The 16738-nt window shown below is 36.3% G+C and overlaps 1 protein-coding gene across 1 annotated transcript in view; it reads left to right on the forward strand.

Annotated features, from left to right (window-relative positions):
• The window catches only part of LRP1B (LDL receptor related protein 1B), a 2131860-nt gene that overhangs the window by 1504202 nt on the left and 610920 nt on the right, over positions 1-16738 (forward strand). Inside the window, exon 32 of the mRNA XM_066281034.1 lies at positions 10794-10943. Within this exon, the coding sequence (XP_066137131.1) occupies positions 10794-10943 (150 nt within the window). The remainder of the gene's footprint in view (positions 1-10793; positions 10944-16738) is intronic.

The following is a 16738-nucleotide window of genomic DNA, read 5'->3' on the forward strand; positions in this document are numbered from 1 at the left end:
TATGTTTTCTTACTTGATATGCAGTTTTATTACTTATATATACTCATTACTCATTATAGTCACTTTTATTATGTCTGAAATACATCAACATATAACATATCATATAAGGTTGTATATCCTAAAAGAAATGTTAAAAATAGGTTTTAAAAAAGACCAGAGGAATTGACAAAACAACATTACTATTACACATGCATATGTATACAAATAATTTAAATATGTTACACTTGTAAGGTCAGTAGCCACGGACATGCAGGTTCACAAAAGATTTGAGCAGATGGTAAAAGAACTGTGGAACCAGAAAATGGTGGGCCATTCCATTTATTAGAGTGTCATACTGGTGGACAAGCAAACAGGCAGAAAGACCACTTCCCTCTCTCTCAGGGCTCTCCAGCAAAACAGACTGGAGAAAAAAAAACCTTCTCCAGTAAACACTAGCAAACAATGGCCCCTCCCAAGCAGGCTGGCAATCTGCAATTTGCAATCTGCCGCCCTGAGGGCAAGCACCCACAGCCTCACATAGAACACATACACACACACACACACACACACACACACACGGCACTGCCCTGTGCTCATGTACAAATTAGGCAAAGTTAAGGCAAGCAACCCTAACACACTTGTTACATACTTGTTTGCCCCAAAACACTATTTTAGCTAATCATTCATTTTCTTTATTCTTTCAAATGTTAAATGTAAATAAAACGTTATTAAAAATAATTATGAAGTATATACTCAGTACCAGACCCTGAAAATAAAACCTGGGATTCATTTATCAAGAAGGTCATGATTTAGTATTCACTAAACAGTATCTGTGAAAATGACACAGATAACTGCAAATCATTTGTTGAGAATTTTAGTTGAGGTAAGCAACACAGAAACACTTAATGTTGTTTGTTTATAAGTACTACTAGAAAGCCCGGCGGTCATACGAAATGACCACTGTTCTAGATATTATAAATTGTAATTAAAATGATTTATGCAAAGGTGTCTGCTAATTCAAACTGAATTACCCAGGGCAGGTGGCGAGGACGCCCCTTTTCTTAGTACCCCACAGGATTTCCCCCTTCTACTTGCTTAATTGCTTAAAGTAGAGTGCAATGAAGGAAACCACTGGCAGTACATTTCTTAAGAGTCACCGCTAGCTCAATAAATAAAGAAAATCCTTTCTTGCCACAGTCAAATCGATTAGTTTCTAACTTGAAGTTTAAGGACTGACAGTGTTCACATTTAATATTCATGTCACCAGAGGAATGATCAAAAATTTAAGTTTCTCCGTTTGAAACTGTTTTAATCCTTTTTGCGTTTCGGTCAGCATTACTCTCGTTTTTTTTGCATTTCTCTCCTGCCTTCGTTCAAGGCACTCATTTTGTCGAGACAGGCTTTTTTGTCTTGCATCTGAGGCAAGCCTTGTTTCTCTATGCTCATCAGTCTCATTTTGCCGAGAAAGACGCATTTGCTTTGCGACTGAAGCAAGCCTTGTCTTTCTCTGCTCGGTGGTTTCTTTTTGTCGAGAAAGGCGTTTTGTGCAGCTTTAGCTCCTTTTCTCTCCTCTTCAGTGCTGTATTTTCTAGGAGGCATTCTTAAAAGAAATTACGTTAAGACGTAGTTTTTATGTAAAACAGATGATTGCCAATGCAAACAAATGTTCACCTTCCCCCTGACACGCTCAATTTGCATTCAGCCTTAAATTGTTCCAAAAGCAGATGATTGCCAATGCAAACAAATGTTCACCTTCCCCCTGACCCGCTCAATTTGCATTCAGCCATGGCAACTTCACCCCATTGGCTAGTACAGTTACGCAAGCAACCAATAAGCTATCGGCGACAGACACTTAAGCCGCATATAATAAAGATCTTCCAGATACCATGAAGTTTATATGACTAGACACTACAAAAAATAGAGAAAACAGCAATTTGTTTGTGGAAAAGAAAAACAGAAGAATTGTAACCAAATTGGTGATAGTGTGAAATTTCAATTAGATTTCAAAAGATAAGAACTGATAGGAGAAAGGGTTTTTCTTACCCTTAGTGGCTAAGACTTAACCTAATGTCTTTTTAACAGGCATAATAGGTACAAAACAGTGTGATGTCCAGAAAACTTAAAATTTCTGTGTGGCTAGGAAGAAAATATTTAACATAAGAGAATGTTAAGCATTATATTGACAGAAACTAAAATTTAAAAATATTAAAATGACACAATCCAGTGTTTTTGAAAACATTTTGTTCTATTTTACCCATTAAGCTATTAAATGCAGCTTTAGAAAATTATAAAACTATATAAATTAAAGCTTTTAAAATGACATTTTAGAGAAAAACTTTTCTCATGAAATAATCTGTCACTTGCCCTGGTCTTTCTTTCATTTTTACATGTGTTATTTTCACAAGGCGCATTAATTTTGCCAGTCATCAAGAGCTTGAAATATAGGATAAATTGCCCAAAGTACAATGATTCATGTGCTAGAGAACGAAGGAGATGATAAAACTTTAGTTTAATATGGTAAGCAATAGGGACTAAGTTAATTAAGTTGGTCCGTGACTCTATATGGTTTTAATGAATTCTTAAAACACAGTAAACTAAGAAGTACAATCCAAAGAATAATTTAGATCAAGTTAAGATTATAACAGTATAAATACTTTCAGAGTCCTATAAAAACCAACTTTTATCTCTGTCCTCCTATGTTCTCTGGCTGGGTCCCTGAAAATTAGCCTGACAAAAGACAGATTATAAAAAGAAAAACAGTGTTTATTAACAGAAGTAGCTTGTATACAAGTGGAAGAAAGTCATTGATGAATAACTCAAACAAGTGGTCAGAGCTGAGACTTGTATAGCATCTTGACAGAGAACAATACATTTGTACAGAAGTGACAAGACAAATGAAAAGAGTTTTATACTTCCAAGGGAGACAAACTGTGGAAAGGTGAAACTAAGGAAAACCAATGGAACATACCGGCTTTTTTAGTAAGTTTTATTTATATATATAAATATAAAATTCATCTCAGTGCATTTCTGGACTGATCAGTCTAAAGACTAGTGGTAAAAAGTTAAAGCCAGCTTTTAAGCAAATTGTGGGGAAGGACAGAGTACTTTTTTTGGCATTGTTATTTCAGAAATGTTTTGGCTCAATATAAACCTTAAGCCAAAATGGCATATTTTAGAGTGGCATATTCTGGTCTTTTATGTTCTGAACTAGTTGTTGAATAGTATGTTTTCTTTTTTATTATTTTCCAAGTGGGAGGAAGGGAGATAGACAGACTCCCACATGCTCCTGGACCGGGATTCACCTGCAATGGCCATCTAGGGCCGATAATCTGCCCATCTATGGCCATGTTCTCAACCAAACTATTTTTAGTGCCTGAGGTGGAGGCTCCACAGAGCCATCCTCAGTGTTCAGGGGTCAATGCACTTGAACTAATTGAGCCATGGAAGCAGGAAGGAAAGAGAGAGAGTATAGAGAGGTGGAGAAGCAGATGGTCACTTCTTCTATGTGCCCTGACCAGGAATTGAACCCAGGACATATACATGCCAGTCTGATGCTCTACCACTAAGCCAACTCACCAGGCCCAGAGGCCTAGAAGTTAATTATCTACATTTTAGTGACCATATGATGCTTTTTTTTCTCATCAACCTCTTAATGTTTCTCTATCTCCAGAGATTCCATCATCATTGTTAAGCCAAATTCAGAGGGACCTAAAACATGAAATACAGGAACAAGGTCCATCATTTACACATCAAAGCTTTATTGTTTAGCTTGGCCAAGCGGCGTCAGCTCCAACAGAAATCTGAGGGAGAGCGCGCCGGCCCTTTGTTCTACCTAGTTTTTATAGTTTTGTAAGTGGGAAGTACAGAAGCAAAAATTGTAATTAGGAGTCCTTTACCACTATTGGTTATAGTCATATGTCCTTTAACATGATAGGACCGTGTTCAATTTTGCAAGCCATACATCATTTTGGAGAAAACAAAATTTACAAATCAACACAATGGTAGAAAGATGTCTCTTTACATATTAAAAGACATTCCTATATTTCTTAGTGTTTATCTGCCATCTCTCTGTCCAGAGTCACATGTGTTAACCACACGCATTTACATAGGAGAGGTAGTTTCCGTGGGGACAAATGCCCGCAAATGGCTCATTGCTATAAGAAAAGGTTTATTTTGGCTTTTCTCTTCCTGCACCTGGCTAGCCATTCACCCTTTTCCCCACAGGTGTGGTGGAATGTCTGGGAATCCATGTTTTCCTTCCCTTTGCATTTACAATACAATGCCAAGGGCCATCCTGGTTATGCCAATCACACAGTACAGAGACTGCTCTCACAATTTTCTCTGCACACCTTAACCCAAATTAATAAAATGTTCTCCAAGCCTCTTAAAATATTAATTCTGTAGTTTTTAGTACCTTACAACACCTGCAAATGAAGTGGCTCAGTGGCTCCTCAATCATGATACATTTCCAGAAAAATTTAAGATGCCTGGTTGAACATATTAATAATTCAGGTTTCAAAGATTATAAAAAAATACATTGCTTAAAAGGAATAGCTTAAGTGTTATATTCTAAAATCACCTGGAGAGACATTTTAAAAATACAAATGCTTGGGATCATCTTAAACCAATTAAATTAAAATTTCTTGAAGTGGGGGCCAATGGATCAGTATTTTTAATAACTTTCCAGATAATTATAATTTACAACCAGAAATGAAAATTTTAAAATGAAATATAAAAAGTGATGAAAAAATATGAAGAAATTACTACATCTAAAAAGTTTTAGTTTTAGTTTTAGAATTTTCTTTTTTTCCATATTTGCATTTTTATTTTAATTTCATATTACCTACTATACTGATTTAGTTTTGAGGTTTTTAAAAACAAAATAAATTAGATAAACTTTTCAGTCTTAATTGTAACACTTAAAACTTGATAAACTTAAACTTTTTAGTATTATATACAATATATATTTTGATTATATTTTAAAAATATTACATAGAACTTTCTGAATCAATGTGAGACATTTCTATTATGAGAACAATTATATAATTTTAGCAAATTATATTGTTTCAATTAATTTTTTTCTGTATTTTTCTGAAGTTGGAAACTGGAAGGCAGTCAGACAGACTCCCGCATGCGCCCGACCGGGATCCACCCGGCACACCTACCAGGGGGCGATGCTCTGCCCATCTGGGGCGTTGCTCTGTTGCAACCAGAGCCATTCTAGTGCCTGAGGCAGAGGCCATAGAGCCATCCTCAGCACCCGGGCCAACTTTGTTCCAATGGAGCCTCGGCTGCGGGAGGGGAAGAAAGAGACAGAGAGGAAGGAGAGGGGGAGGGGTGGAGAAGCAGATGGGCGCTTCTCCTGTGTTCCCTGGCTGGGAATCGAACCCGGGACTCCTGCACACCAGGCCAACGCTCTACTACTGAGCCGCTCTACAACCGGCCAGGGCTCAATTAATTTTTAAAGTAGCCTATTTCAATTAAATGTTCAGATGAAATATAAATTAAGGGAAATCTTTGGCTTAATATAAAGAAAAAAGTATTAAAATCAAAGCATATGAATTAACTGCATTATTATAATAATACAAAAGAGATAAAAGGTAGATATTTTTCATAGAAAGTTTTTCAATTTAAATGTGGACTTCCTTTTTGATAGATCTATTCTATTGTGAAGTCTATGTTTCCTCTTTTAATCCAGATGATGTAAAAAATAAATGTTTAGCAGAAATGAGGCTATATTACTATATATTGAGTAAACACATAAGACTATTTTTCAGAGGGATCCTACAGCCCTTTTGAAGATTTAATTTTTTAATGTCAGTCACCCACTCTGAGGACATTCTCACACTGACATAATCATATTTCTTTGCATAGGTTCATGGACAATTTTATCAACATGCTCATGTATATCTGTTTTCTCATGGCTATTGATTAGCATTCTGAAATCAATTGCATTACATTCAGTAATTTCAATTGCATCCAAACTACTCTTTGTCAGCTGCTTAGTGAGTCATCTCTAATGAAACAGAAATCTGATTCAGAAATTATTCTAATCAATGGATACCGACTAACTTTTCATTTTTATTAAGAACAAAGTAAGCCTGTGATGAATTGCTTTAATTTCTCACACACACACACACACACAAAGAACAAAGTATATGATAATAGCAAAACAAAATAATCTTATCATGTGTAACATTTATATTAGTAAACTTTGCAATATGTACTTCTAAACATGCTTATACATTTAAAACCTATAACCAGGCCCTGGCTGGTTGGCTCAGCAGTAGAGCGTCGGCTTGGCATGCAGGAGTCCCGTGTTCGATTCCCGGCCTGGGAACACAGGAGAAGCGCCCATCTGCTTCTCCACCCCTCCCCCTCTCCTTCCTCTCTGTCTCTCTCTTCCCCTCCGGCAGCTGAGGCTCCATTGGAGCAAAGATGGCCTGGGCGCTGAGGATGTCTCTGTGGCCTCTGCCTCAGGCGCTAGAATGGCTCTGGATGCAACAGAGCGACGCCCCAGATGGGCAGAGCATTGCCTTCTGGTGGGCATGCCGGGAGGATCCTGGTGGGGCGCATGCGGGAGTCTGTCTGACTGCCTCCCCATTTCCAGCTTCGGAAAAATGAAAAAAAACCCAAACAAACAAAAAACCAAACCTATAACCAGTTTCTATTTTTCTTTTGTTAATTGAATTTTTACTGTGGTGACACTGGTTAACAACACTTAACAGGTTTCAGGTGCCCAATTCTATAACACACCTCTGTACACTGTATTGTGTGTTCATTCTCCCAAGTCAAGTCTTCGTCCAACATCATTTATTTTTCCCTGTACCTTCTCCACCCCCTCCCATCCCCTCCCACCCCCTCCTGGCAATCACCACACTGTAACCCGTTTCTTGAATTCATAATAGGATTTTTAAAAGATGTCAATCCTATTTTATAAAAGTAGGAATAAACACACTTAGAAACATTGAAGAAACGTGCAGGCAGTGGTGGGATTCAACCAGTTCAGCACTAGTTCAGCAGAACCAATACCGAATTTTTGGTTGAGTTTGTCAAACCCGCTGTTAAAATGACACTTGTAATCAGGGTCCTTTCTAAGGTGGGCGCCTGGGCAGCTGACCAATGTGAAAGTCACAAGTTCACATTCCTTATTTCTTTTTAACATTCATCTGTGCAACATTATACTCTAAACACCCATAGTAATATTCATTCAGTCCATAAGTGAAAAGAGTTGCATGTGAAGATGTCAATCAAGAAGCAATATGAAAATATCTTAAATAACAGTTTTATTGTTTTTTGTGGGGTATTATTTAACATTTTTTTCATTAATATTTTAAAATTCTTATCACATAATCTAGTTTTGTGTACCTCTTTTATTCTTATTTAAGTATTAAATGCATGAAATAATAAACTACTTTTTGGTGTATCATTTTTTTATACTTAAAATGGTTATTAAGGCAGAGAACCAGTCGTTGAATTATTTGCATCCTATCACTGCATGTAGGTGGTGAGGTGGCAGATATCACATGCATGTTTAGGTTAATATTATAGAAACTTTAAATATTTTTCTTGTGAATCTGAAAACTATTCATTCTAAAACATTTGATCTTAATATTGATATAAAAATATATGCTGTACCAAATAGACCTATTCTTCCCTATTATCATAGAGTCTAGGAAGAAGTGGTATATTAAGTCTCTTGTGATGATAATTTAACTTTATTAGCAGAACTCCTTGAAGACTACTTGTAATTTTTACAATGGAGTTATTTAAATAACTCATTTATTTATTCAATGTCTATATATATGTTTTTCTTTCTCTAGGCATCGTGCTAGGCACTGAAGATAAGCTTACTGATACAGTTCCTTTTTTGTAGGCACTCACAGTCTAGAAACAACTGTGTTGAATAGTAGAGTGGTGGATTTGGTCCAAACTCTGAACTTCCCTGCTCTGTTTGATAACTGCTTTACATAATGTAAGCTAGACTCTAGAAACTGCAAGGTGTTAGTAAATGAGAAAGGTCTGATAGTGTGGACTAATTTGAAGTTAGACACATTCAGTAAGAATGCACATTCCAACCAAAAAGGGTTGAGGAAACTTAAAATCATTCCTTAGAAAGGCCAGAATAATATTTATTTTTAAAATCAAGGTAAACGACAATAAGAAATTATTCTACTTAAGCCAGAAGTAAAATCAGTAGCATAAATTCAATTCCTATAAAATTGCTGGATGTGGCTCATAATTGGACTCCTCAGTTTCTTTGTGAAAAAGCTAAGAGAGAAATATGATTATTTATAATTTTATATTTTTCATATATAGCTTTTTCTGGCACTGAGCTGAAAGAAATTTCTCCCATGGGTCCTTGTATGAAGAGGTCACAGTGTGATGTACTACATTCAGACACTGTATCCTGGGAAGAATAACAGTACTTTTCTTATAGGCACTTCTTATAGCATCCTTCATTTATACCTAAGATACATATCACAATATCAAAGCTCAATTTGGTAAGAGGTTCAGAGAGGGACAAAAGCAGAAAACACAGCCATTTAAAAATGTATATTTTCTCTGATGGTTTGGCTTGATGAAGAGATAAAATTTAAACTACCTAGATGGACAGATAATGTTCCTAAAGGGAATTCTTTATAAATGTATTTGTTAATTCAACTACTGATGAAAATTAGGCAACAGAATGTTTGGAGCTATATTTTATATCATAAATTTTTAATAAAGATATTCTTCATTGCTGATTAGAGATTGGAATTATGGGCTTTATAGATAACCAACTAAACAGAAAATAAAATAAACCACTTCTATAATTACATGTTTTAAACCAGAATTTTTTATGCTAGAAAAGATGTACAAAGGTGCCTACAAAGTAAACAAATTTCACTCATAAAAAATTGAATAGTTGCCCTAACTGGTTGGCTCAGTGGTAGAGCGTCGGCCTGGCATGCAGGAGTCCCAGGTTCGATTCCCAGCCAGGGCACACAGGAGAAGTGCCCATCTGCTTCTCCACTCCTCCCCCTCTCCTTCCTCTCTGTCTCTCTCTTCCCCTCCCGCAGCCAAGACTCCATTGGAGCAAAGTTGGCCCGGGTGCTGAAGATAGATAGCTCCATGGCCTCTGCCTCAGGCGCTGGAATGGCTCTGGTTGTGACAGAGCAATGCCCCAGATGGGCAGAGCATCGCCCCCTGGTGGGCATGCGTGCGGGAGTCCCCCTGGTGGGACTGCTTCCCCGTTTCCAACTTCAGAAAACTACAAAAAAAAAATTGAATAGTTAATGGAGTTTCACCATGAAAATGTTATACCATAGGATGTGACTGTGATAGTGGTGATTTTATTATTTTTCCATTGTGATTAAAAGCTATCCCCCACTATGAGCATTAAAAAAAAATTCTGAAAATGTCTTTCTTGAATTCCTCTAATTTTATGGATTGTAATTTTTCTGGTGAACCTTCCAGACTTCTATTAGCAAAACATACCAATAAGTAAATAAATCTCTGGTATATTGTATGAGCTTGTTAGATTATTTCTTCATGATTAAAACTGGTCTGATAAATCAGTTCCACTCTTTGGACTTGAACTATCTATAGTTGAGAACATTTTGGCTGTGTTTAGTCTTCTCTCAATGTACATAAACTTGTAATTCTCTTCATTTATCTGCCCTCTGTCCTTCCCTTCCTCCTTCCCTTTGTCCCTTCTTTCCTTTTCTCTTTTCCCCTTCCTTCATTCCTTTTTCTTAATTTAAATCTTAGATAATTTTCATAGGGAGGAGATTTTTTTGTTTTTGTTCCATTTATTTTCTGAGGGAGATCTCAGAAACAGTTTATTGTATTGTATGCCTGAGTGTATGTATGTCCATATGTGCTTTCCCACAAGTAGTTGTGAATCACAGACAAACCAAAATGAAGCCACAGAATTATTATTATAATGTGGATCCTAAGCCTCTTGAGCATGCAAGTAATTAAAAATATGTGTACTAAGAACCCTTGGCCATCAAAAAATACACACTTACTGAGAATTTTGAAAATCATACACACCATTATAATATATGAAACAATTCATAAAGTACAATAAAGCTTACCAATTTTGACACATTGTGACTTAGGCTTAGTTCACTTGTTTATCTATCTAGACAACCCCTAATGAGTCCAATTTAAGTCCATATATCAGTAAAATTATTAATTGTTAAAATTCTTCTAACTTTGAATTTCCTTGAAAAAAGTTGAAACCTCCAATTTGAGTCTATATCTGCCTAAAGTAAATTTTATTCAAAGTAGAAAAACAATTATAAATTTTATAAGTCAAATGAGTATCCCAAATGAGTATTACACATAAAACTTTCTGAAGCCAGCTGGTATAATAAGAAGGCGGGCACTCAGTTTGGAAACTGAACCTTTATTGAAGTTTCCGGAGTGACATCCTACTATCTAGGGACTCATTTAATGAATATGTATTATTTTTCTTATGCATAAAGTATAACTCAATGTCACAAGGTTGTTGCGATAATCAATAGAGATAAGGGGTAAGTGCGTATAAAAGTATATTGTTTCACAGAGAGGTAAAACAATATGGGTACAGCAGTTGGCAAGAGTGGGTTTACAGCTGTGAGTATGCAAAACATAGAATTTATCTTGTATTATTATTTATCTATTATTATATTACCTCACCCCTTTGTAGACCCATAAGGTAGACCTTATATTTTAAGACAAAAATTTGAGTTTGCAATATATTTTTTCTTCTCAAATCCAGTGCAAGGTGACTATTACAATTTAAGTGGCTTCCACTATGTTTAAGATGTATAATTTAATTACAGGTCTATCAATAGACTATGTGGAAAACAAGCTTTATTGGATCAGTTCGGGAAATGGAACCATAAATAGATGCAACCTAGATGGTGGTAATTTAGAAGTAATAGAGTCAATGAAAGAAGAATTAACAAAAGCTACAGCCCTAACCATCATGGGTAAGTGCAATGGTTCTGTGCTTAGGATGTTTTGTATTGATTGGAGGTTGATTAATTGTGACCTGTTAAAAGCTGAGAAAAGTCACTGCTTCATTAACACCAGAATCACATTTAAATTGCACATTTGTATAAGTTTTCTTCTTATTTTATTAACATTAAAAAACAGACTTTTAAGACTATCCAGATCAGGAACTTTAGTGTTATTGATTCTTGGCTTATTGTGATTTGTTTTATTTTTTGTGTTCTGCAGTGTTTTAAAATGTAAGGGCTCTGTGTATTTGTCACAATAACAAATCTGGCTCATCTCTGCTCATAAAAAGGATAGCTTGATCCACACAGATATTTCAAGAGACAAGGCCACAGGGTCCATTGAACAGGATCAAAATTATTCTCACACAAATAATTCTTTTCTATACAGGCATACCTCAGAGATATTGCAGGTCCAGTCCCAGACCACTGCAATAAAGCAAATATTGCTATATAATGAGTCACACTAATGTGGGGGGTTTCTCAGTGCATATAAAAGTTATATTTGCACTATACTGTAGTCCGTTAAGCATTATGTCTAGAATAGCAATGTATATAACAAAAGTTAAAAAATACTTTATTTCTAAAAAAAGACTGCCCATCATTTAAATAAGGAGTTGTATTTTTTTAGACTTTGTTTTATTTCCACTCTGATTATTTTTATTCCCTTCTTTTTACTTTCTTTGGGCTTTGCTTTTTCTTTTTCTAGTTCCCCTAGGTATAAGATTGGAATTTTTATTTGAGGTTTTTCTTTTTTCTTGAGCTAGACTTCCACTTCTATGAATTCCTTTCTATGAATCTATCCTCTTTGATTATATCCCATAAGTTTTTGGGTCATATTTTCATTTTAATTTGTCTCAAGGTATTTTTTTTCTTTCTTCTTCTTCTTCTTCTTCTTCTTATTATTATTATTGTGTTTTTCCAAAGTGAGAAGCAGGGGGGTGGCAGATAGACAAACTCCTGCATATGCCCCACCGGGATCCACCTGGCATGCCTACCAGGGGGCGATGCTCGGCCCATATGGGGTGTTGCTGCACTGCAACCAGAGCCACTCTAGCGCTTGAGGCAGAGGCCATGGAGCCATCCTCAGCTCCTGGGCCAACTTTGCTCCAATGGATCCTTGGCTGTGGGAGGGGAAGAAAGAGACAGAGAGAAAGGAGAGGGGGAAGGATGGAGAAGCAGATGGTTGCTTCTCCTGTGTGCCCTGGCTAGGAATCAAACCTGGAACTTACATATGTTGGGTCGACACTCTACCACTGAGCCAACCGGCCAGGGCCTCTTTATTTCTTTCTTGATCTCATTGCTAATCAATTCATTTTTTAGTAACACATTATTTAGTATCTATGTGTTTGTGTGGTTTTTAGTTTTATAATTATAATTGATTTCTAGTTTCATATCTTATTTTTATTTTTCAATTACAGTTTACATTCAATATTATTCTATATCAGGTTCAGATGTACAGCATAGTGCTTAGACAATTATATGTTTATAGAGTAGTTTTTCCAATATTTCAAGTATCCTCCTGGCCCCGTATGTAGTTATTATATTATTTATCATATTCTCTATGCTATAATTTACATCACTGTGATTCTTCTATAAACATTATTTATAGTAGCTAAGAAATGGAAGCAACCTAAGTGCCCATCAGTAGATGGGTTAATAAAAAAGCTGTGGCACATTTACACAATAAAATACTTCTTGGCCATAGAAAAGAATGAAATCTTATCATTTGCAACAATATGGATGAATCTAGTGGCATTATGCTAAGTGAAATCAGTAAGCAGAGAAAGGCAAATACCATAGATTTCACTTATATGGGGAATCTAAAAAAAAATTAACAAACAAAATAGAAACAGACTCATAGATACAGAGAGCAGACTAATGATTAATAGAGAAGAGGGGTTTGTGGGACTGGGTGAAAATGGAGAAAGAATTAAAAAGTACAAATTGGTAGTTACCTAATAGTTTCATACCATTTTGATCAGAAAAATGCTTGATATTTCAATCTTCTTAAATTTATTGGTAGTTGTTTTGTGATTTAATATATGGTCTATTCTGGAAAATGTCTCATGTGCACTTGAAAAGAATATGTATTCTGCTGGTTTGGAGTGAAATGTTCTAAAAAAATACCAATTAAAATTATATGTTCTAATGTGTCTTCTAAGGCCATTGTTTTCTTGTTGATTTTTCTCTCTGGATAATCTACTCATTGATGTTAATGGGTGTTAAAATTCCTACTCTGATTGTATTACTGTTGATATTTGTTTGTCAATATTTGCATTATACACTTCAGTGCTCCTACATTGGATGTGTCCAGGTTTATAAGGGTGATATCTTGTTGGATTGATTCCTTTATCATTATAAAATGTCCTCTTTATGTTTTTGTTGCAGCCTTTGTTTTAAAGTGTATTTTGACTAATATAAAAGTATTGCGATTCAGCATCTTTGTTTGTTTGTTTCTATTTGCATGGAATATCTCTTTCCATTTCTTTCCTTGCAGCCTGTGTATCTTTTGATCAGAAGTGGGTCTCTCATAGGCAGCATATGTATGGATCTTATTTTCTTATCCAGATTAGTTCAGCTACCCTATGTCCTTTGACTGGATCATTTAATTAATTTATATGTGAAGTAATTATTGCCCTGGCCAGATGGCTCTGTTGGTTGGAGCATTGTCCTGAGGCATGGGGGTAACTGGTTTGATCTGTGTCAGGGCACACACAGGGACAGATGATGTCCCTCCTTCTCTCTCTCTTTCTTTTCCTCTCTCTAAAATCAATAAAATAAACGTTAAAAAATTTTAAGTAATTATTGGTAAGTATGTAGTAATTGCTATTTTATTATTCATATTTTCATTATTTTTTCTTCTTCCTAAAGAGGACCCTTTATCATTTTTGGAATATCAGTTTGGTGGTGATACATTTCTTTAACTTTTTCTTGTCTTGGAAGCAGATTATTTCTCTTTCAATTCTCAATGATAACCTTGCTGGGTAAAGTAATGTTTGTTGCAGCTCCCGGCCTTTTATCACTTGAAGTATGTCATGCCAATCACTTCTGGCCCGAAAAATTTCTGTTGAGAAATTTTATGGGGGCTCCTTTGTAGGTAACTAACTGCTCTTCTCTTGCTGCTTTTAAAATTCTCTCTTTGTTTTTAACTTTTGGCATTTTAATTATGTTGTATCTTGGTGTTGGCCTTGATTTCATTTTGTTTGGGACTCTGCCCTTCTTGGACATGTATGATTGTTTCCTTTACCAGATTAGGAATGTTTTCAATTATTATTTCTTCTAATAAGTTTTTAATGCTTTGCTCTCCTTCTTCTTTCTGGTACCCCTATGATGTGAATGTGGTTAGGTTTGATGTCATTCTAGTGGATCCTTAATTAAGCTAGTCTCAATTTTTAAATTCTTTTATGTTTGTTTGTTTTGATAGTTTTTATCTGCTGCATTATCTTTGAAATCTCTGATTCCTTCTTCTACTTCATCTAATCTGCTGTTGATTCCATCTAATGAATTCTTCATTTATTGTATTTGTTTCTGACTAGTTCTTTTTGTTTTTATTTTTCATCTTTGTGTGAGTTCTCATGGAGTTCCTCTACTATTCCCCCTTATAACCAATATTTTGAGTTCTGTTTCTGATAGATTGCTTTCCTCAATTTTGATTAGTTCTTTTCTAGAATTTACTCTGGTTCTTCCATTTTGGACATTCTTCTTTTTCTCCTTATTATTGCTGCCTCCCTGTATTTTTTTTTAATTTTTTTTTATGTATTAGGTAGATCTGCTATATCTCCCTGTCTTGGCAGGGTGACTTTATGTAGTAGGCATCCTGTAGGGCCCAGCGGTATAGTTTCCCTGGTCACCTGATGTAGGTGCTCCCATGTTATTTATTGTGTGGGTTTTATGTGCCCTTCTGTTATAGTTGATCCTTGATTGCTATTGTCATATGGTGAGATTGACTGGCTATGAGGACTGGTGATTACTAAAATGGAGCAGCTGTTGTGCAGGGTTTGACCCCATAGAGCAAGGTTTGCTTATTAGGACTCTGGTGCCTGCCAGTCTACCCTTTGGGAGTGCCATTTATTGAGCTAAAAGAGTTGTTTTCTAGTGTGATCTGAAGAGAGCCATGGGGTTTGGTGGTTCTGGGCTTCTTGGGAGAGGTTCCTGTGCAGACCACAGTCAGCAGCTGCCCACGCCTTGTTTGGGGCCACCTGGTATGAGCTACAAATTGATCTTTAGTTGGTACCTGACCATTTTTGCTTTGGGAGAGCCTAGGAGAGGCTGTACTGCAAACTGAGGTGGTCTACTACTAGTGCCGGGATTAGAGTCACTTACCAAGAGTTACAGAGCACACCAAGACAATCCCTGCTTATTTCAGGTTTGTGAAACTTGAAGACATTGTAGGAAAGTCCTCAGTGCAAGCCAAGATCAGCCTCATGTGTGGAACAGCAGCTGAAAGAAGTTCAAGCCAATGTGCCATTTGGATGGGTCAGTGTCTCAGGGAATCATTGAGGTGGGGTCAGCAGTGTTATCCCAGTTAATGGGGACTCAGATTTGGTGCCACTGTATGCTTGTAGGCTCTGTACAAATAGGGCTCAACAAAAAAACAATGTCACCTGCCAGCACTTCTACATGTGCCTGCTGACTGTGTGGCAGAAGTACTCAGAAAAGGACAGTGGCACTCAAACAGCATTTCAGTCCTGGAAGAACTGCCCTGCAGTCATCACTCTAAGTTGGACCGTTTAGTTCCTCTCCATGTGTCCCTGGCACTTCCAGTGCTGCAGTCTCTTCACTAGAGCTCGGGTTGAATGTGCATGAAAGAGTGGGTCTATGCTCAGGCCCCTCAAGAGGACATGGACATGGATGTGGATGACTTTTAAAACAGTGAAGTTTTATACAAACATCAAAGATGGAGTTTGGTTTCACTTAATTTAAGTTTTAAAACATTCAAATTTTACCTAGCTAGGCATTTTCAAGTATCTAACATGATACCAATTCAGATGTTTTACTAGCTTTTTTTATTCTGTAGTTTTATTTCTAAATTAATACCTTTATGTTATCAATTTCACCAACTTTCCTTTAATTATTTTTATAGTGTGTTTTTTTTCAGATAACTAACTTAAATTTGTATAAAAATGGTATTGTTTTTAATTTTTTCCACTTTTCTTTCTAGCCTTTGAGTAATTCTTATGCTATTTGTAGAACATAGTGTTGTTATTCTTCTCATTATGTGTTTCAGAAGATATACATATAGATATATCTAAATATAGAAACATATGGATATCTCTATAGGATAGTAACCAACAAGTAGGTAATTTTAGAGCAAGAATTTATTTACCATTGTCTTGTATGGTCATTAGGGAAAAAGTTCATAATTCTCAGCCTTGCTAAATTAATAAGAAAACAAGTTTTATGTGTAGTTTTACACATTTTAAATCACAGGGATACAAATAAGTTTAAATTTTGAAAGTAATTAGGGGCCCTGGCCAGTTGGCTCAGTGGATGGAGTGTCGGCTGGGCTTATGGGAGTCCCAGGTTCAATTCCTGGTCAGGACACACAAGAGAAGGGATCATTTGCTTCTCTCTCCTCCTCCCTCTGCCTTCTCTCTCTCTTCCCCTCTGGCAGCCAGAGGCTTGGTTGGTCTGAGCATTGGACTTATGTGTTGAGGATAGCTTGATTGATTCAAGCATCAGCCCCAGACAGGAGCAGCTGAGTGGATCCTAGTCTGGGTGCATGTGGGAGTCTGTCTCATTATCTCCCTTCCTCTCAACAACAA

Source organism: Saccopteryx bilineata, chromosome 5 (assembly GCF_036850765.1).
Source record: "Saccopteryx bilineata isolate mSacBil1 chromosome 5, mSacBil1_pri_phased_curated, whole genome shotgun sequence".
In the NCBI taxonomy this organism is placed as follows: Eukaryota; Metazoa; Chordata; class Mammalia; order Chiroptera; family Emballonuridae; genus Saccopteryx; species Saccopteryx bilineata.